This window comes from Grampus griseus (assembly GCF_964374135.1).
Source record: "Grampus griseus genome assembly, chromosome: 1".
Classification (NCBI taxonomy): Eukaryota; Metazoa; Chordata; class Mammalia; order Artiodactyla; family Delphinidae; genus Grampus; species Grampus griseus.
Genome location: NC_139017.1, coordinates 166,371,141 through 166,392,824, shown reverse-complemented (window position 1 = coordinate 166,392,824; position 21,684 = coordinate 166,371,141). Strand labels below are relative to the sequence as shown.

Sequence of the window (21,684 nt, the reverse complement as noted above, 5' to 3'; positions counted from 1 at the left end):
GTCTGCAGAAAGCTTTCTCAAAGGACCACTGTCTCACTCATGAATATCTGCTCCTCTCCTCCTGAATTGCTGGATCCTTCCAGTGCCCTGCCTGGACAAAACTTGGTGAAGTGAGATGATTGTGTTGAGATTCAGGGTTGTTTTTAATGTTTCGTTATTTGCCAACTCCTGGGGGTTTGAATGTTTTAAATTTGATCCTCAACTGTATTATACTGAATATCAGACTGCCCATTTTTTTTCTTTCTACCCCTTTTCAGAAAGGCCTAAAGAATGTATTTGATGAAGCAATATTGGCTGCCCTGGAGCCTCCAGAACCGAAGAAGAGCCGCAGGTGTGTGCTGCTATGAACGTCTCTCCAGAGCCCTTTCTGCACAGCTGGTGTCGGCATCATACTAAAAGCAATGTTTAAATCAAACTAAAGATTAAAAATTAAAATTCGTTTTTGCAATAATGACAAATGCCCTGCACCTACCCACATGCACTCGTGTGAGACAAGGCCCATAGGTATGGCCCCCTTCCCCCTCTCAGTACTAGTTAATTTTGAGTAATTGTGTATTGTCAGAAAAGTGATCAGTACTAGTTTTTGTTTTGTTGTTTCAAAAAAATTATTATTATTTTTTTTTGTTTAAAAGCAAGGCATGCTTGTGATGACTCTGTAACAGACTAATTTGGTTGTTGAAGCTGTTTCCGGGTTCCACTCTGGCGAGTAATCTGGGATATCTAGTTTTCTTTTTTCTTTTCTTTTTTTTGGGGGGCGGGGGAGTGTGTGTGGGATTTGTTTTTATTTAGTCATGTTTTTTAAATTCATTAACCATTGGACAGCCCTTAAGGGGAGGAGGATAGATTGATTCCACATTCCACTTCCTAGATCTAGTTTAGAAAACGTGTTCCCCACCTGGTGCTCTTAGGAAGGAGTATAGTAAACGCCTCATTTAATAATATACTCCTTTTTGAAAGTTGCCTTTTCTCTCCACCCTTGAGTAGGTCCAGTATTTGATGAAACTCATGAAAGTGGGTGGAACCTGTCTTGCCCCTCCTCTTTTCTAGGATGCACTATATATGTGACTGTGACTCTCAAGGAAATTTGTTTGCCATTTGCTGATTTTTTTTGAAGTTAATTTCTAACTTCTTTCACTGATAAATGAAGAAAAGTATTGCACCTTTTGAAATACACCAAATGGATTGAGTACGTAATTAAAAAACATTTTTTTTCCCTGTCAGTCATTGTCTTAATATGCTTAGCATAGATGTGCAGCTTAATAGTGTATGATACAGTGTTCCTAGAACACAGCTGAAGACCTGGTATATAGAGGAAATCCGAGGGGTGGTGCTAGAAGACAGATGTCTATGGGATGATTCACATCCTCTTTCAAGTTATGAGGATGGAGACCTGCTTCATTAAGAAGCTGGGGGTGGGGTGGGGTAGGGTGGGGGTGGGGAGAACATTTAACAACATGGGGACCAGTCAGGGAAATCCCCTTATTTCTGTTTTGCATATGAGGAACGCTAGAGCAGCCAGGTGAGGCTCTCTAGTTTAATAAAAATCCTGGGGAGAGTCTTATGAAGACTCTTCATAAGTGTTAATAGGGATTTTATCAGCTTATTTTGGTTGCAGTTTCCAAGTCTTAAAAATGTTAGGTAATCTTCCCCACCTTCCCCAAATCCTACTTCTTGTAGATTTCATTAGTGTTGAACCAATGCTTTCTCATGTCTGAATTCTTTGTATATGCATTCTTTTCAGATGTATTAAACAAACAAACAAAAAAACCCATTACAAGTCAGCCTGGGGGTTGTTATTTTCCCTCCGCCTCTTAATTTTTAGATATTTAGGAATGGGAACTTGACTCTTATTGATATCAATTTCTAACAGATTTCAAGATAAAGATTTAGAGCACAAAGGTTTAATGTACTTTGTTTTGTGGAATTCAGTTTGAGATTTTTTTTCCCCTCACATTCAGGTTTGTGCCTTCTCCCCTAAGTTTGGCAGGTAGCCTACAGACTCCTCTTTAATACCAAGTGGGTTCATAACAGTTCTTAGTGAAGAAATGTTCTGGAAGCTCACTGCTCATGTTTTTGGAAGGAAATGGCAGCATACTTCCAAATCCATCCATCAGTTGGAAAGCAGCCATTTTTCTCCAAGTTTTCTGTATCAGTGGTTTTCAAACTTTGCTGCTTTAGTAGAGTGGAGCTTGAGCAGTGGGTTATTTAAAAGCTTTCCAGGTATTTACATTATGCAGCCAAGTTTGAGAACTACTGCTCCTAGGTTGTTAACCTCAAACTGCTTCTAAAAGATTCCAGATTCTGTGCTTTGAATCTGAATATGGGACACATTTTCTGTAGGTGACAAGAATGATTCATTTCCCATAAGGGCATTATACTGATCTGTATGAGAGTCTTAGAAACTAAGGACTGTTAATCCAGTTAATAAGGTTGATACAATGTATAGCCTCATTTTGATAGTTTTCTATATGGAGTCATGTTTGACTTGATTCCATACTGTGCTAGAACTAAGCTGGGCTGATCGGGAATGGGTTAGGAAGAGGCAAATCTAAGCTTTGCTGTTTTAACGAATGTATCTTATTCCTTGTTGACCATACCAGGGAGAGACACCTGGATCATGTTATGAGACTGAGGGGAGCAGAAACTGTGTATGTGTATCCCTAGTTCTTAGTACAGTGGCATATAGGTCCATCCTGATTATTGCTGTAGCCCTGGCCTAGAGCAGTGTTTGACACATAAGAAATGACTCTAAAAATAGTCATTGGATGGGTACATGTTTTCAAGAATGAATAAATGAAATAAAGCAGGTTACATGGTTGTGTTGATGAATTATCCACACGTCAGAAGAGCAGTGGTGACAAGAGGATTGATTGAAGCTAACATTGTTTTCTAATTAAATATTTTCAATTTGATTTACACATATCAGATGAACATGGGTGGCAAATGGATGAAGCTAACATTGTTTTCTGTTTAAATATTGTTTTCTATTTGACTTAACAGACTTGTCTGTTATCTTTGGCTTAGTGAGTGATACTGCCCAGGGAGTGTGATCTAGGGATTGGAAAAGCGCTATTTTGAAACAGGCCTTAGCAGATTTAGCTTATGGCAAAATTTACAGTATCTAGGCTAATACAACGCCAGTACATCACTGTTTTTCTAAAATACCCATGTTTTACTGAAGGTCTTAGAAATAGGCATCCTTTGAGCTGGATTTTTTTTTTTTTCCTTCTTTTTGGCTGTGCCATGTGGATTGTGGGATCTTAGTTCCCCGACCAGGGATCAAACCCAGGCCCCTAACAGTGAAAGAGCCGGGTTCTAACCGCAGGACTGCCAGGGAATTCCCTTTCAGTTGGATTTTATGCCAGTAGAGGGAATATATTCTAAGGGGAAGAAAGGATTGATTGTGGAATCTAAGAAATGATTGCAATATTCCTTTATTCTGAGGTGTATTTTTCCTTTCTTGGGGGGCTCATTTTCATAGTATGATCAGAATACCTCTTAAAATTTGTGTATACATTTAATGTAGTGGTGCTTTTTTTTTTTGGTTCCGAAAAACTGTTGTTAAATCATTGGTGTCTTATTGGTATCTTCATAATACCTTCATAGAATGGATAAAATAATACTTTTTCTTCATTATTAGGTTTGGACTATTTTCTTTTTTTCCTTCTCCCATTTTGATGTTGTTAGTGGTTATTGGGGTGCTGAGTGCTAAGAAACTGGTATACGAGGACCCTGCTTCTTGAGGTTTGGAACTTAGCCTCCGCTGGGTACAGCTAACATACACTACAAATTTGGTATATAACAGTCTGGGGAAGGGACGGTATTTCACCAAGAAGTAGCAACTCCATTATCTTTCAGAAAGGGCTGAGCTCTTCATGGTTAGTGTATCTGAATAATATGTGAGGGGAGTATCTTTAAATCACATTCCTAATTTAGCTCTCATTGTTTTCTGTAAGACTTACCCAGGTTCCCCGAACTTCAGAGCATGGTGATTTAACTACATAGCTCAACAGAAGACCTCATCTTAATATTTTCTTTCCAGGGCTGTTACAATACTTTATGTATTACTTTGAGTTTTTTCTGAAGAGCCCCTCCTCTTTTTAAAAAACATTTTATTAGCTATTGCTACAGTAATGTTGCATTACAAACCACCCTAACACTCAAGCGGCTTACTCCAACAAGCATTTATTTTTCTTGCTGAGGGGTCAGTTGGGCTTTGCCTCCAGGCTTCAGATTAGGCTCAGGTTGGCTTCATGTTTCTCATTCTGGAGCCTGGCTCCAGAGAGCAGTGCCTTCCTGAGAGGACTTCATGTGGTGAGCCAAAGGGGGTACAAGGTCAAGCACATTTGAAATTTCTCACGTTCCATTGCCCAGAGGATTCCACATAGCCAAGCCCAAAGTCTGCCACTCATGTATTCATTCCCTCATATTTAGTAAATTCAAAAATAGGTTTGAGCTCATTTTAAAAAAGGAAAATAGGGCTTCCCTGGTGGCGCAGTGGTTGAGAGTCCGCCTGCCGATGCAGGGGACGCGGGTTCGTGCCCCGGTCCGGGAAGATCCCACATGCTGTGGAGCGGCTGGGCCCGTGAGCCGTGGCCGCTGAGCCTGCGAGTCCGGAGCCTGTGCTCCGCAACGGGAGAGGCCACAGCAGTGAGAGGCCAGCGTACCGCCAAAAAAAAAAAAAAAAGGAAAATAATGGAGATAGGGTCTGGGCATCACAATTTTTTTCAAATTTTTTTTGTAGGAGCATCACTTCTTTTTGTGTGTGTGTGTGTGTGTGTGTGTGTGTATGTGTTACCCGGGCCTCTCACTGTTGTGGCCTCTCCCATTGCGGTGCACAGGCTCAGCGGCCATGGCCTACGGGCCCAGCCGCTCCGCGGCATGTGGGATCTTCCCAGACCGGGGCACGAACCCGCGTCCCCTGCATCGGCAGGCGGACTCCCAACCACTGCACCACCAGGGAAGCCCAGAGCATCACTTCTTTAAAGCTCATCAGATATTTTAATATACCCCCAGGTTTGAAAACTGTGGCACTACATGATCTCTTAAGGTTTCATTTATGTCTGACATGAATTTTAGAGTAATTTTGGGCTACAAATCTTTACAGCATTTTTCCTTTGAGGAGGAGGTTTTCCAAACCAGCATTCAGTTTTTACCCTTAATCAGAAAGAGGGTTTACAAAATTCATAGTCATATGGTTTTACTGGACTGGCACTGAGATAGTTTGGGCAGTCACCTAAGTAATTAAATTACTTAGGCAGCAATTTGAGAAGGGGGCAGGTATTTGAGTTGTTGAGTTCAGCTAAGGTTTTCTAAGTCAAAGCTAGAATGTAGAGGAAGGCTGTATTTCCCTGATAACTTCAAGACAAGTGTACTATACAGATTTCACTGGAGATGGATATCCTCTTCACTCGTCCCAGGAATATTCTAATTCATCTGCAGAGAGTACACAGGTCCAAATTCCAAAGTGTAAGTTAGTGCTAGAAATGAGTATGAAATTGAAGTTATTCCAACAGACTAAATTGGACAGATTCTAGGAGATGAACTCTCTTGCTAAGTTAAAAACAAGGTCACTTTGTTTCTCTGCTGCAGATCCCCAACGCCACACACACCCTGGTTATTTTTCAGACCTTTGGGCAGGGTGTGAGCCAGTGTCACGTGGCTTTATTTCCTCCTCTTTCTCGTCAGTGAGTATAGTTCCAGGTGGATTGATTTTTTTTTTTGAAGTCTGACTAAACAGAGAGTTGCTTCGTTGTATTAGCCTCATACTGATGCATTAATATTTGATTGGATGGGGTCTTAGTTTCTGTGTCTTGGTTTGTCGTTTAGCTGTAGTTGATGCAGTCATGTGACCAGTCTTCTCAGAGGCAGGAACTGGAGCAGAGGACCTGTGTGGTTTTGCAAATGTTCAGTGCTTTTGAGCCATAAGCTCTGAACTGGAAATTCTTAACTCCCTGATAATGGGCTATTGGGTATTGGGGCATACCCTCACAAAAGTGGGGAAACTTGTGCCTGTATCGAGCTATCTCTTTCTTCTTTTAAACAGTTTATTGAGCTACTTTTTTTAAAAAATAAATTTCTATATTTTATAATTTATTTTTGGCTGCGTTGGGTCTTCGTTGCTATGCACGGGCTTTCTCAAGTTGTGGCGAGCAGGGGCTACTCTTCGTTGCTGTGCACGGGCTTCTCATTGCAGTGGCTTCTCTTGTTGCAGAGCACGGGTTCAGTAGTTGTGGCATGCGGGCTCAGCAGTGGTGGTCGCGGGCTCTAGAGCGCAGTATTGAGCTAGTTTGAAATCCGGCCCCACTGTTCTCTCTTTCCCAGTGAGTTAGCCCATGAACTTCTTGGACTGTTGAGATTACCTCCACCTAGTGGTGAGTCTAAGTTAGAACTGCCAGTTGACTCCGGGGTGCTCTTTATCTAATATCTGAACACCATTCTTTATGTGGGTGTTTCGTTCGTATGTTTTTGTTTTATTTATTTATTGTGGGGTTTTTTTTTTTTTTTTTTGGCCGCACTGTGCAGCATGGGGGATCTTAGTTCCCTGACCGGGAATCAAACCCGTGCCCCCTGCAGTGGAAGCGTGGAGCCCTAACCACTGGACTGCCAGGGGATTCCCTATGTGGGGTCTTGATGGCAGAGGGTAGGGAGAAAGGAATATTGGCTGAGCAAATTCACTTGTGGACTAGGGGGATTTCTGAATTATCTAGGAGAGGTTAAAGAGTCAGAGAATTTGTAGTCAGTCAAAATATAAAAATCCAATGTGCTGTAGGGAAATAATTGCCCCAAGTTATAACTCTGGCCTTATTAGCTGTGTGATCTTGGATAAGTCAGTGAATGTCCCTAAGCTACACTTGCTTCATCTGTAAATAGGAATAATGCTAATTTCTACGTCTTGGGGGTGAGTGTGAGGATTAAATGATATCATATATGTGAACATGTTTCGTAAACAAAGAAATGCAATGCAAATATTAACAGCTACCAGATTTGCTTTGCAATGGGAAGAATTTAGGTTTGTGTGAGGAAGTACTTACTAACATCATTGTGACATGCTACTGGGTGTATTTGGAGATTTTGTGTTTTAGTAATTATAGGAGTACAGATTCACTATTTATAGAGCTAGGATGGTAGAGCTCAAGGTAATTCAGAGCTTTCTTTAAGAAGAACCCAAGACCCAGAGATGGGGTTTCTCCCAAGCTTTTTAATTGCATAGAAGTACTTCATGTGCATAGTACGTTGTATCCAAAGAGCTTTAGATGCTTCATCTCTGAAATTGCTTTCTTTCCAGAACCCCTGGGAGGCAGGGAAACAAAAAAACCCTCTGACGATCAGGTCAGCTGTGCAGTTTCCCCTGTGTCCCAGAATTACCAGGACTGTTGTCTCAGGTTGGCCAAACCCCTGAAGCTAGCATGAGGATCTTGCTGGTCCGAGCCAGTTTGTGAACATCAAGGGATAAGAACTGTTCAGAAAACATTATTATGTTAAGAACCACAAATCTCTCCACTGCTTTTGTTTTGTGCAATGTCAATTTTACATGTTTATTTAGTACTAAGAGGTCCTCTGTTAGATAGCAAGGTGGATGAGAATGGTTCTAATAAGAATGAAAGTAAGGGAGGGTAACAGAACATACCAGGAAGAAAAGTCACATTTAGCTGTGTGTGTATGTTGTTGGTGAGAGGAAGGGAGGGTGGTGAAAGTAAATCAGGAAAGGCTTCTTGAAAAAGGTGAAAGGTGGGTCTGATTTAGACATGCGGAGATATATAGGGGTGGAGGTGGGGTCAGGTGGATGAGTATGGATTTCTGGGTGGCTGGAAAGTGAACAAAGATGAGAGATACCTGGTGTGTTCGGGGAGTAGTCAGGAGCCCTGTTGAGGGATAGGTGTAGTATGAAGAAGGATAGCTCTTAGGGACCCCCATAAACAAATGAGTGAGTTAAAGAGGGAACGTTAACCACACTCAGGGAGGGCTCAGCTCTAATTATTGAGGTTCATGGAAGAAAGGAGCATATTCTTTGGTAAAAGAATGGCTATGTTTATTGAGTACTTTCTGTGTGCTTTGCACTGTGTTGAACCCACAGTATTATCACATTTAGTACTCAAAACAGCCCTGTGGGATTTATGCTACAAGTAACTTTGTTTATAGATAAGGACTCTGAGACTTCATGATTGCTTAATATCTCCAACCAGAATTGGAACTCAGGTCTGATTCTGGAACCTGTGTGCTTATCCATATGTATCTTGTTGTGAAAATAAAATGTATGTGACGAAGTACAAAGCTGAAAAGTAGAGTTTAAGCATGGTATAATGCTGAGGGCAAGCATAGCTGTATAAAAGCCTTCCTCTACACTGGCAGCTTAATTGGGTAGGACCTTTTTGGGGAAGGTGACCTTAGGAACAGTTGTAGCATGAGAGAATGATACCCTTTTCCTTTGCGTAGATTTAGAGGATCTTGAGGTGCCTTTGAATCTCGATAGTCTGCCTGTAGTCTCTGCTCAACTGTAGAGACTCTTTTTTTCATCATAGCATCCCTGTGGGTTGGCACAGCAGGGTGTGTTGATGAGAAAGCTGGACCTTAGTGAGTATCCAAGGCCAGTGGGGGGATGATGGGAGTGCCAATTCTGAAACCTGGTACCCTTCCTCTTTTCTCTTGACCAACTCACAGAAGGGCCTTTAGAATAGCACCATTGAAAGCCAGGGGGATAATGAGTGAGGTGGGGCTGTCATGTAGGAATTCTCAGAGGGTAGAGTGTTTGAGCCAAGGCTTACAGGAGAGGGTGTTCCTGATGTCTTGTACAGTGTACATGGCTTATGGAATGATATCCTCAAGTGATATACATGCTACTTCCATAACAGTAGTGGGAGCTAATATTCAGAACCATCTGACAGAAAATTTAGGCTCAGAGTAGCTAAGTAAGTTGCCCAAGATGAAGCTTCAAAATAGTGAAACCATGATTCAGCTTCAGAGCTATCTGATCCAAAGCCAGTGTGTTTCCTACAAAACATGCTTGCCCCCTCCAAGTGTGAATGAACATTCTCAGGAAGGTTGAGCTCAAAATGGAGCCACACCTTTGGAGGACCTCTGTAAAAAGAGAAAGGACCAGAGCTTGAGGTGGGCCGCATCTGCCCTGTTTTTCTTTCCTAGAGTCAGTGAGTGTGTAGATGTCTTAAGGTTTGGGTTCCTTAAGGTCGGAAGAGAAGGCATCCACCTTTTGGAGGCAGAGGCTGCTCAGGGCTTGGGAGGAGGGCATGAAGCAAAGTTATTGTGGTGGCCTTTGTTGAGACTGGTGGTAATACTAGGTTGCATCTGTTCAGGCCAAGTAATCAGTGCTGGACTGACAGTGATAGATGATTCTGTCCCCTAAATGACAACTGGAAAGGCCTTTAGAGGTTATTTAGACCAGCCCTCTTACTCTGGGGAGGTGGTGGTGGTGCAACAATTGAGATATAATTCACATACTATACAATTTACTTATTTAAGGGGTACAGTTCAGTGTTTTTTTTCCTCTTCCAGTTTTGAGATATAATTGACATGCAGCACTGTATAAATTTAAGGTGTACAGTGTAATGATTTGACTTACATGCAACATGAAATGATTATCACAATAAGTTTAGTGAACATCATCTCATGTAGATATAAAATTAAATAGAAAAAAATTTCTCCCTTGTGATGTACTCTCAGCAACTTTCATATATACCATACAGCAGTGTTAATTATATTTATCATGTTGTACATTACATCCCTAGTACTTATTTATCTTATAACTGGAAGTTTCAGTGGTTTTTATATATTCACTCAGTTGTGCAACTATGACCATGATACATTTTAGAACATTTTCTTTTTTTTTTTTTTTTTTTTTCGGCTGTGCTGCATGGCATGTGGGATCTTAGTTCCCTGACCAGGGATCGAATCCACGCAGCCTGCAGTGGAAGTATGGAGTTTTAACCACTGGACTGCTGGGGAAGTCCCTAAAACATTTTCTTTACCTCAGAAAGAAACCCTGTACCCCTTAGCTATCACCTCCTAAACCCTCCTCCCCCCACCCCCAGTTCCTCCATCCCTAAGCAACCACTGATACTACTTTCTGTTCCTATAGATTTGCCTATTCTGGGCATTTCATGTAAATGGAATCATACGATGTTGTGGTCTTTTATGATTAGTTTCTTTCACTTAACAATGTTTTCAAGGTTCATCCATATTTTAGCATGTATCAGGAATTCATTCCCTTTTGTGGCTAATATTCCATTGTATGGATAACATTTTGTCTAATTAATTCATCCATCACTTGATGGACTCCTGAGTTGTTTCTGCCTTTTGGCTATTATGTGTCACGATCCTGTGAGCATTTCTGTAGATGTTTTTGTGTGGCCTCTCAGTTTGCAGACAGATTAAGTGGGGTGATCTGCTCAATTCCCAGTGCTGTGCCCCGTGTATCCTGGGGCTGGAGGAGGCTGTGGTACCATCTACTTGACCAGGATGGTAACTAACTCTGAGGAACTTGGAGCATGTAGGGATTTATGGAAGAACTGAGATTATTTTTAGTTCTGGGGCCTTCTGTTCCTCCAGGTGGGTTGGAGGCATGAGGACGGCCATCATATTTTCCACTGACTCTCGGTGTAACCCTGGACAAGTGACTTGACTTCGGTAAGCCTGGGTTTTCCTGTTTGAAAAGTGGAATCAATACCCACCTTGCAGTGTTATGAAGACCAGGAGTAATGTAGATACAGCATCAGCATAATGCCTGGCTGTCTAAGTGGTACCATTATTTAGGAAGATGTTGGAGGGGCTGAGGGAAGTGGCCACAAGGTGGACCTGTAGTGCTCCAGAGGAGCCACTAGATGGCAGAGGAACAGCAAGAAGAGTCTGGCTGGTTGTGCACCTGAGACTTAGCAAGGTTTCTTGAGTTTCTGCCTTTCTCATTGCCCCTGGGAAGAGAGTACAAATTCTCAAACTGCTGGGAAAAGAGCCCACTGCCCGCAGTGTCTTGTCATCCATACTTGCAGCCTGTACTTCAATTCTGAGACCCATTACTACCCTCCAGAGCCAATGATCTTGCCTCTCATTTCTCAAATAACTGAATATCCTTCAGTTAACCTTCAGCCAAGCATCAGTCTTCATTCTCCCTAAGGTTTTTTCTTTAAATTGGATCATGAACCAAGCCTTTGTGCAGGCTGTCTTTGGGGACCTTGCAGACATGTATAGACAGACATGTTCTGTATAGACAGATATGTTCTGTCCCTACAAGCAGCAGCATCGAATTTGGGCTGCCAGAGAAGAGTGAAACATCTGTGTGTGGCATGGGAGTTGGAGGGAATTGGTTTATTTCAGGGCTGTTGGGCTTGGTTGGAATGTGTGTAAGCAGAGAACTCCTGAAGGGTGTACACTGGGACCATCAGATGAGATGACCTCCACGTCATCTTAAGAGTTCTGAGCCTAGATGGCCAAAATGGGTGGGTAAGGGGGATTTTCAGCTTTTCCCTGGGGGCATTCTGAAAGATTTCCTACTGCTTGGTTTTGCCTAGTGCCCTTTTGCTCCCAAGGAGGGAAGTTTATATCTAATAGAGTTGAGGCTCTTTAATTTGGTAAGGCCCACGAATAGAGGATGGAAAAATCAAGGACTTAGTGGCAGATTGGTGGGATCCTGGGGCTGGAAGTATCCTTGAAAGATCATGTCTGTATCCTTGCCTGTGGGCAGATGAATGTCTGAATTAGGGGAAAGCTAAACTTTTAGTCCTAGGGCCCCACAGCCAGGCTGAGAGGACCTTGGGCAGGCCTGAGGCTTAAGAAGACCCTGGCCATTCCTCAGCGGGCCTGGCTCTTCAGTTTGTTGGGAGCCAGTTGGCTGTGGTCTCACACTGTCTGATCTTATGTCTCTGTCATCTTTTCTTACCCTGTGTGTGAGCCTCTCCTTGTATCCTTGTATCCAGCATGGTGTTAAGCGCATAGTGAGTTCAGATGTTTGATCGGAAGAAAGGCAGCAAGAAGAGTGGGGAGCCAGGAATGCAAAAGAAACCAACAGGGGAAGAAACCACGCATGGGTCATAATACCATCTATTTGTAAAGCTGTTGATAAAATGCTTTTGTGTTCATCTTCAGAAAAGCCTGTGAGGCAAGTAGAACAGGTGTTTATTTTACAAATGGGAAAACTGGCTTAGAGTTGAGCGTCTGTAAGATTCACAGATCGAATCAGAGTCTTTTGGTTCTGCGTCCAGTGGTCCCTCTCCGTGAGCCCACCCTTCCGTGTGGATGATGCCCCCTTTCCACTCAGTGGGTCCTGTGGTCAGGAAAGCTAGGACTGGCGTTCCACCGATTCACAAAACGGCTGGGGCTCATCCTCGGCACCTCTTCACGTCTGTTTTCCCTGGTGAAGCCACCCTCCCTTGGGATAGGAGGTGGCTGTCACTTGGTCAGATTGAGGTAGAAATGACTCGGGGAAGCCAGGCCGGCAACTGCTGTTTTGGCTTCTAGATTCGGAGTCTGGGTTTTGCTTCCTTCATGAATTTTTCCCTTCAGATGTTAAAGGGTAAACCTTCTTGCTTTGGAATTGAGCAATTGGACATTAGGGAAGAAGGAGCATTAAAAAGAAGTCTGGGGTTGTGGAGGAGTTTTAGAGTTAACACGGAGGTTGCAGGCTTTGGAGTAAAACAGATCTAGGTTTGAAACCATCTGCTTTTGAATACCTGTGACTTTGGACAAGTGCATTAACCCCTCTCAGCTTCAGTTTCTTCATCCCTAAAATTGAAGAGTTCCTCTGTTGTAGGGCTGGTGAAGATCGAGATGTATGCACAGAGAATGGCCTATTCCCCAAATGAGTGCTGTACGTTCCACTTAGTTGTGTGCTGCCACGGGATGGACCCTGGATTGTCTTCTGCTCTGGTGAGCTGAGAGCAGGAATCCCAGGCCTGGTTCTTGGGAAGCTCACCCCAGGGGCTATAGAATCTGATGCATTTGTACTTTCCCAGGAGAAGGGGGTGGATGTCTTTAAACTTCTTGCTGGCTGCTGGGCCCTGGGACAAAGGGGAGACAAGCCCCAGGGCTGAGACAATCATGTCTTTATTATCTCAGATGTCTCAGGCCTGTCCCCCGCCTGGAGATATATGGTCGGGAAGGCTAGCTCCATGGCCTCGGCGCAATTCCAGGTCCTAGGAATGTCTGGCTGTTTTATAGCAAACAGGATCACGCACAACAGCCCAGCATCCAGGCATCTCCGCCCCAGCAAGTTCTTTCTCTCTGCCAGCTTGTAAAACAGTGGGACCTACAGCAGTGTGACACAGACCCTATGCCTCTTGGGGTCCCAGCAGCCTGGCACAGGGCAGCAGTCCTGGGCAGTGGTGAACCCATCCAAGGATCTGGGCACAAGGCCACCAGCGCAGGCCTGGCCATACCAAGGGGCCTTCTTTCAGACCAGGCCCCGCCTGGTTCAGTTCTCACTTGTAAGCCTTGGGCCGCCCTGATTCTAGCCTGCTTCTCTCCCTTTTGACTCCTGGGGAGCAGCTGCAGGGAGCCACTGAGAAGGCTTGTTTACAGATGTGTTTGGCTTGAGATGGGGAGACCAGCAGCGATGAGTCCTTGAGTTCCAACTTCCAGCTGCTCCCAGGTGCTGGGGAGCCTTCCACTCTGGGCCCTGAAGAAAAGAGTCCTCACTGTTGTCTTTGGCTGAGGCTTCAGGAACTTGGAGATGGGGAGACCAGGAGACAGTGGGTCAGATGGCTGTCAGGGCATCATTTATAACAAAGCCATGTGAGCTGGCTCTCCGGGGGGTTTTGCGCAGGGACCAGGGCTTGTGGGCTCAGGCCGGGCTTTTCTCCGGGGCCTTGAAAGAGCTGTGGGGTCCTGTAATCCAGGGGTAGTAGTGGATGGAGATAGTTTACTCTCCTGACTCCGTTGTTCTAGAGAAGGAATCTAGAGTAGCAGCCATACAGCTGTAGTGTTTTAGAGCTTTCAAGGATTCGAGCCCACTCCTCTGCTGCCCTTTATCGGTCCAGTAGCTCACCTTGTGCCATCTAGTGCTTGGCAGATGGCTGCATTGCATTTTCTTCTAGAGTGCATGCCTCGGGTCATTTGACATTTATTCAATGCTTCCTGACACTCCCCTGCCCCCTGCCATGTAAAACAGAAGATGCAGATCCCACCCTGAAGGAGCTCACAGTCTGAGGAGGAGCATGTGAACATTAGAAGCAACAGTGTGTGTGGCACAGTGTGACAGGTACTTCAGGGCAGCACCCACCCATTTTTCTGTGCAGTGTATCTTCTGCCAGCTGAAGTCTGGGGAGCGCACCGTGACGCATCTGGCTCAGCAACGGGAGCCTCCTCTGCTGTTAACAGCAGTAGTGATGGCTAATGGCTGAGCACCAGCTGTGTGACTGGCAACGTGCTAAGTGCTTTATGTGCTTTATCTTCACGGTAGCTCAATTTATAACTGAGGAAACAGGTTAAATGACTTACCCAAGGTACACAGCTAGGACGTGGTAGAGCTGGGATTATCTGACTCCAGAGCTTTTGACCACTACACTTCCCTTGAGGGAAGTATTATCAACAGAATAGCCAGGGGACAAATGGTGTATGTGATTTGAAGTGCTTGTTTCAGTCACAAGATTTATTTTGAAATATCACATAGAACTAACAAAGCAAGGGTTTTGTTGCTCAAAGGCAGGGGGGCATAGGTTAAAGGTTGAGAACCTCTTTCTTGCTAATGAGCTGAAGCCTCTGCTGGGTGAACTGGACGGAGCTCTTACCCTTGAGGGCAAGTTGGAGGGGAATAACCTGCCTTTCTCCTCACCGAGCTGGGGGCCTGCTATCTAACTGAACCCTGCGGGGCTTGCAGACGGGAACCTGAGCAGCACGGGGCCTAGGAATCATATGGCACGTTGAGCTTCCCCTGGTGCTGAGAGGAGAGGGCTGGGGTATGCGTGGCTGGTGGCTTTGGTACCTGGCTAGGTGGGAAGGGAGAAGGGGGGAACACGTGTCCCAGGTCGAAGTGAAGGGACTGGGACAGAGAACTTTTTACTGGACAGCCACCTACATTATGGTCCAGTTCCCACAGTAGCCTCTGAGTTGGCATAGATGGGGAAGCTGAGACTCACAGGGGTTAACGTATCCGAGGTCACCCTGCTAGCGAGAGGCCCAGAAGAGGTTCAGTCCCGGATCTGTGCAACTGCAGCTCAGGCTTCTTCCGGCACCCCGCGTGCCTGTTCTTTTGAAGAACAATTCCAGAGTCCCCTTTCCTTATCCACTTATGATTTGAATGAGCCCTCTGCCGCTTTCTGTGGACTGAAGCAGTCTGAATTCATAGCAGCAGCCCTGCATCCTCTTGGTCACTTCTCTGGATCCACTCCAGCTCTGTGATGAATCAGAGGGGCAGCAGCTCGCCCTGTTCTGGCTGTGATAACCGTCAGCTATTTCTGAAGTTTCCCAGGTGGCTCCAGCCGCAGGTCCAAGAAGGGGGTGAGCAGGAGGCGCAGGCTGCCGGAGGTGCTGAAAGGAGGGAGGAGGAGGGGTGGGAAGACTCCCAGGAGAAGAGAGACCCCACAAATTCTCCTGTCATCTAAACCTCATGGGACGGGAACCTACGATGCCATCCCCACACCCCCATAGAACGCTTTCCCTCATTCTTAAAGAGCCAGGGTGCTGGCTTATGACAACCGTCAATGTCCTTTACAGCCCTTCCCAGTCCACAAGGCACTTCCCCATTCAGTGTTTTGTGTGGTCCTCTGAAAGCCATAGTGGTGGGGGCAGGGTGGGGAGGCTGTACAGAATAGCAGCTTTGGAGTCAGAAGCGAGCTCAGTCCTGGCTCTGTCGTTATCTTCATCTCTCTTTTACCGATGAGATTTAGAGTTTACTAACTTGCTTCAGATTCCACAGGCTGCCAGCAGTGGAGCTAGAATGACACCCCACCCCCACCCCCGTGTCCCGGTGTCTAGAAGGAGGCTTCATGAGGAGAGAAGGGAGAAGTGGCGTCCACAGGGCTCTGGTTAGGTGCTGGTTAAAGTCCTGCTTAGGAATCTGCTTGTTTCTGTGTACTTATAATCTACTTGTTTTCCTTCAATTTCCTAGTAAAAGATCTTTTTGAAAAATCCCTCCCCTTTTGGCTGAACTGAAGGGGAAAAGGACTCATCTATTCATCTATACCTTGGTCCAAGGCTAGATGCTCTAGAGCCAGGTATGGGAGCAGCCCAAAGGGAGCTCACATCATGAATGTCAGCCCCTTCCTGTGGTGGGCAGGATCCTGACAGCCTGTCTGGCAGGCTTGGAACCAGACCTAGTCTTCTGCCACACCAGCCAGGGCAGGGGGTAGTAGGCAGGGCTGCTGTTTCCAGATGTGGTTTTGTCCACCTTAGCAGAGTGACTCCAGCCTTCCTCACCCTCTGCCCTAGAGAAAGCTGTCTACATAGCCATGTGTAGGTTCCCAGCAGAGTGACAGAGTTGAGCATAGCCCAGCCAGAGACAGATAATGCTATTTTTGTGGGGAGGGGTGGGCTCAAGACTCTTGAGGCTTTTTGACCCGGAAGGGTCTAGGCCAGGGTGGGGTGAAGAAAAATGAAGAGGCTTGTGGGTGGAGCCTGGTGACACACTACATCCTGACCAGGAGCCTGGAGGTCTGGGCTCTGGCTGTAGGCAAGTCTTCCCTTCTGTGGGCCTCAGTGTCCTTATTTGTAACGGGGTAAATCGTGCACCTGCCTCCCAGCTGATTTATCCGACAGGAAGTGTTCTGTTCCATTATTCGCTTGTGACCATGACACGGGATAGTGCTGGTAGGCAGTGTTGGTGTGGGTCGGACCCCGCAGGCAGTAGATGCTCAGTAAACGGTGATAGTGTTGGCTGTTGATGATCAGCAGTGTCGCAGGGGGCCTGGCCAGGCAGGAGGCCATGTCGCTTTCCCAAGTAGACCCTTCAAAGGGGCTGTGGCTCCTGATGTTGCTGCGAAGTCCATGCATACCTGTGGGGGTGAGGAACCAAACTGAGGATAGAGGGTTTGGCTCAGAACAGAGATGCTCCCAGGCCACGGGCTGATGAAGGTGAAATTGGGCTGGACTCGAGAAGCGGGGATGCAGAGCAGGGCCTTGTCTCTGGGCTCGCTCAGTGGTTGCTGGCTTGAACCGGGACCAGTCTGTGCCAAAGTTGGTTCTGGATCCCTCCTGTCTCCCCATTTATCAATTTCTGGGCCTCAGTTTGTTTCTTCTGGGTCCGCCTTTGCCTTCTCAGTTGTGGGAGTTCTGCCATGGCGTTTCCAAGTTGGGGAAGTGGCCAGTGCGGCTAGAGACTGGCCCTGCTGCAGGGTCCTACGCAGTCTGTTCTCTCGCTAGACTGTGAGCCCCTGAGGGCAGGGTCCAGGTCTGAATTGCCTCTGGGTTCCCGTGTCCAGCGTGGAGCATGTAATCCTCGAGTCCTGCCTAGAGGGCCCGGCCCCTGCCGGCCTCAGTTGTGGGGCTGGCTGAGGCAGCACAAGCCCGGGCTGGCCCTTCTCGCTCACAGGTGGCAGGGCTGGGGGTGGGGGTGGGCACTGAATCAGAGTATATGGCTCCTTGTGTCCAGCTTCCTCTTCCTGGCTGGCCAAAGGCTTGGGAACAGTGGCTGCCTTTCTGGGGCAGCCAGGGCACCTGGCCAGAGTATGCTCTGTCAGGCACTGTCCGCTCTTCAGCGAGCCCCGGTCCTCCTCTTAACCTCGAGAAGGCCCCAGGTTATTGGTGTTGTTCTTGGCAGACCACCGGGCCCCTCAGCAAACAGGGAGGCGAGTGTGTACCCGGCCTGGGCCTGTTTGTGTTGGCCTCGCCAGGCGGGGGATTAGCTCAGCTGGGCTGCTAATTGCCTCCAAAGTGCCGGCCGGGATGCTGACAAGGGCTGGGCCTCTAGGCCCCTCCTCCCCAGCAGGCACTATGCCAGGCTTGGGGACCTGGCCCAGAAGGGCCCCTTCTCTCCCCTGTCAGCGCCTGCTTGGCCTAGACCCTTGAGATGCGGGCAGGGGGTCAGCAGGGCTGGCGGCTCAGGAAGGAATGGGGGGAGATGCCTATGAAGTCATCGCCTGGGCCAGGCCAGGCCAGGCCACACTCCGCCCCCTCCCCCCATCCCTTAGACCTTCTCGAGTCAGATGCCTTCTCCTGAAGCTCAGCGTTTTCTTCCTCTTGCTAGGAAGCTGCTGGGCTCCTCTGCCCGGATGCCTTCTGGTCCCTCAGCACCTTCCTCTCTTTCTTCTGGTATCTTTTTGTTTCTGTGTCTGCCCTCCTACCCGCTGCCTTTTCCTCACTCAGCCTTTCTTAGCCCCTGTCAGTTGCCCAGAACCCTCCCTATACTTCCTTCTACCCTTCACTTTCCTGTGTTCTCTGGCCCTTTCTTGGCCCAAGATCCACTTTAAACCCTGCCTCTGGTCTCCCCAAGACTTCCTTGGAGTACTGGCTATCACAAAGGAGCCGAGAAGGAGGTCCACTTTATTATCACACGGTTTCACAACCTTCTCAAAAACCTTCAGGCCTGAGTCTGAGGGCATTGTCAAGGATGGATCTGGACACAGCCTCTCTGCGAGCAGACCTGGCCTGGGAGCCCTGGAAACCTTCCACCCTCACAGGCGGAGCCCCTGGGCCCCACTGCATAAGCTTCCCACAGCTCCGACACACCCACCTCTACTTCTGACTATGGCCTCCTTCACCCCCACTCCCTGTCCTAGTCCTGCCTCTCACCCACATTGGAGCCTGGCTGGATTCAGCCTCTCCTGTTGGTGCCTAGGGGCAGCTTTGCCATTGCTTTGCTCCCTGGGTACCCCGATCCCTTGGATTCTCGGTTTCGTGCCTGGAGATCTCTGCCCTGAGACATCCGCCTGCTTCTGATCTCTGGGATGGGGCCAAAGTAGGACCACAGTCTTGGGGCACACCTGCCTTCAGCCCCTAACCTATCCCACACTGTCTGCTTTCCTCCTCGTCTCATCCTCCCTCGGATCCCCTCAATCTTAGAGCTCCCTTAACTGCCCACTGCATTCCTGAAAAGGGAATAATAATATTTATAGTAATAGCTGCCATTTGTTGAGCTTCACACGTTTTATTTAACATCCCCAAGAAATAGATTCTATTATTATTTAACCCCAAATTATGAATGGAGTTGGGGCAGGGGGAGCAGCCCCATATTACAAATGAAGAAAATGAGTTCCAGAGAGGGACAAAGAGTTGTTCAAGGTTCCATATAGTGAAGAAGTGGCAATGCTGGGATTCCAACCCAGGTCGGTTTGATTGCAAAGCCTAGGTCCTTTTCCCAGTTCTGGAAGGTGGTTGGGCACAGACATCCCCACCTCTTTGCTCTACCGTCTTGGACCCTCTATATCACCAGTCTCTTTCTCTCTGCGTTTGACCCTGATTTGCAGATGTGTCCTTTTCTATCCTCCCATGCTCTAGACCCCATCCCTTCCCCAGTGCTTCACAAATTTGTGTGTACCACTGCTATCCTGAAAGCACTTTGCTTTGGCCCTTTTACACCCCATTAAATTTTTGGAAAGCCAAGCACATAGTAGCCTAACTGTTCCCAGGCTGGTGTGGGTTTACTGCAGTAGGGGCGGAGTGTGGGTGTGGGACCATGGCCCCCTTGGTAAGGCTGAGGACTTCATTCCACTAGACTGAGGTTCCTGAGAAGCCACTTTGGGTCTCCCCAGCAGCTGTGACTTGAGTTATATGGGGTTTTCCATCCAGACGACTCATTCTGACTGGGCTCCAATCTTGGAGTTTACTTTTAGTCACAGGCCTTGAATCCTTGTGTCCTTGGGCAGGAACTAAACTCTTTTCTATTTGTCCCCCACTTCCTCAATCGACATCCACTTTACCACACCCTCCTCTGTCATCGTATCTGCCCCTCCTTTCCAAATCAATGCCCAAGAAGCGTTCTGAGACCTTGGATTAGGCCAAGGTTTGAACAGCTGATCATGCATGGCTCAGTGAAATGCGGATACAGCCTCTGGGTGTTAAAGGTGAATTCGAACTAGATATTCAGAAGGAGAGGGGTCAAAGGGTGTCCCCATTTCTAGAATTTGATAATGTTTATCTGCTTTTCCCATGTCCTTCCCCAAGTCGCTCTTCTCCCTCTTCTACAAAAAAGTCACTGCCACAATTGCAAGATAAAGAAATAATCATTTTATCGTGCACCAGACTATTTCATGGGGATGTCACAAAGGCAAGGAGCCTAGTATAAAAATCTGGGCGAGGTGGGGGCAGCAGAGGGGGTAGCAGCATCCAGAGCTGGGGCTTGTCCAGCCCAAGGCCTCCGAGGGCACCTTTGCCTTGCGGTAAGACCAGTGGAGAGGGTTTCGGGCAGGGCTTGAACCCTCTGGCCAGCTTCCAGGATGCGTGGCTGTGTCAGTCCTGTGCTGGTTCCTCTTTAAACTGTTCTGCTGGACAGTTTAGAGCTGGGTGTGTCCAAGGAAGCTCCTTTTTCCTGCAGCTGTGGATCCCTTTGGCCTTTGGGGTGCTGGTGGCAGTGGTGGTAGGGCTGGGCAGAGGTTCCTAGAATCTAGTCTGCTTCACCGAGGCTACACCCTTCAGAACGCCGGGAGGATGAGCTTTGAGGGGCCCCCTGGTAGGTGGAAAGGTGAGGCCTATGAATAAGCGCAGATCCTTCCTCTTCCTGGGGCAGTGCCCGTCACACCAGCGTCCAGCCTGAATCTGCTAGTGCCCTGGCTCTGGGGACAGGACTTAGGGGTGGGGGAGGGGTCTCCACTGCTTCCTTTGTGTGGGTCGGGCCTCTGCCAGTGAGGGATAGTATTTTGCCTGGCTCTGAGCAGACAGCTGAACAGAGCCCGCCAGAGGAGCAGTGAGCCCAGCTGGGCAGCTGTGGGGACACAGTCGGCTCAGCTTTCATCCACATCAGAGCCCGCCTGCCCCGAGATTATCCCCACATTTGAATGTGGGTCCAGCCTCTCACTTGGTTTTGGCCTTCTTCTTGGATGGACATGAGCAGAGAGCTTGGCTGGGGGCCGAGGGTGTTGACCCTATCTTCGTGAGGGAGCCAACACCAGGAGGCACAGACCGCAAGGCCTGGGGGAGAGCGTCTACAGGCTGGAGCCCGTATTCTGGATCTGGGACCTTGAATTCAGACGCTGAACGCTGGAGCTGAGAACTTGGAGTCTGAGAACCTGGAGCCTGGAGCTTAAGACCTCAAACCAGGAGCTGAAAGCCCCGGGGTGGGTGCAGCCTGGAGAGAGGGCTGAGAGTGAGGTCCTCTGGTGGTTGGGAGCCCACCTGAGAAGCAGTTGGGTCAAGCCAGGGCTTGCTGTGTGCAGGTCCTGCGCACAGAAGTTTGGGCTGGGCTCCTGATGGTTTGGCTGGTGCACAGGGCCAGGCCCGGGCTGCTGGTGCTGGCTCTGGGGGCTCTGCTTCAGTACCCTCGGTACCCTCCGCTGCTGAGACCTCACTTCGTCAGCCTTCCCACTGTCCACCTCTTCCCTCAGAGCCTGCTCTGCCCTCCCTTGGGAACCAAGTGGGCTCTGGCTCAGCCTGTGGTCTGTGGCTCTTGCTGCTTCCCAGCCCCCTTTCCTCCAGCCAGAGCCCCATCCCTGAGGCTCAGACCCAGGGGGACCTACAGTTTCTGGGCCTCTGGGTACAGGAGTCCAGGAGGAGCCTTGGCTGGGGGGCTCTTCTGGCTCTGCCTCTGCCTCTACTGGCTCTGGGACCCAGCTGAGCCTTGCCCTTTCTCCTGTAAAATGGGCACAGGCATGC

The 21,684-nt window shown here is 47.7% G+C and overlaps 1 protein-coding gene across 3 annotated transcripts in view; it reads left to right on the top strand.

The window, feature by feature from the left end:
• CDC42 (cell division cycle 42) overlaps positions 1 to 1,771 on the top strand; it is a 42,203-nt gene extending 40,432 nt beyond the window's left edge. For all 3 annotated transcript variants that reach the window (XM_082660011.1, XM_082660009.1, XM_082660010.1), the window contains exon 6: positions 258 to 1,771. In XM_082660011.1, the coding sequence (XP_082516137.1) occupies positions 258 to 347 (90 nt within the window). In that variant the 3' untranslated portion in view covers positions 348 to 1,771. The remainder of the gene's footprint in view (positions 1 to 257) is intronic.
• Positions 1,772 to 21,684: the final 19,913 nt, after the last annotated feature.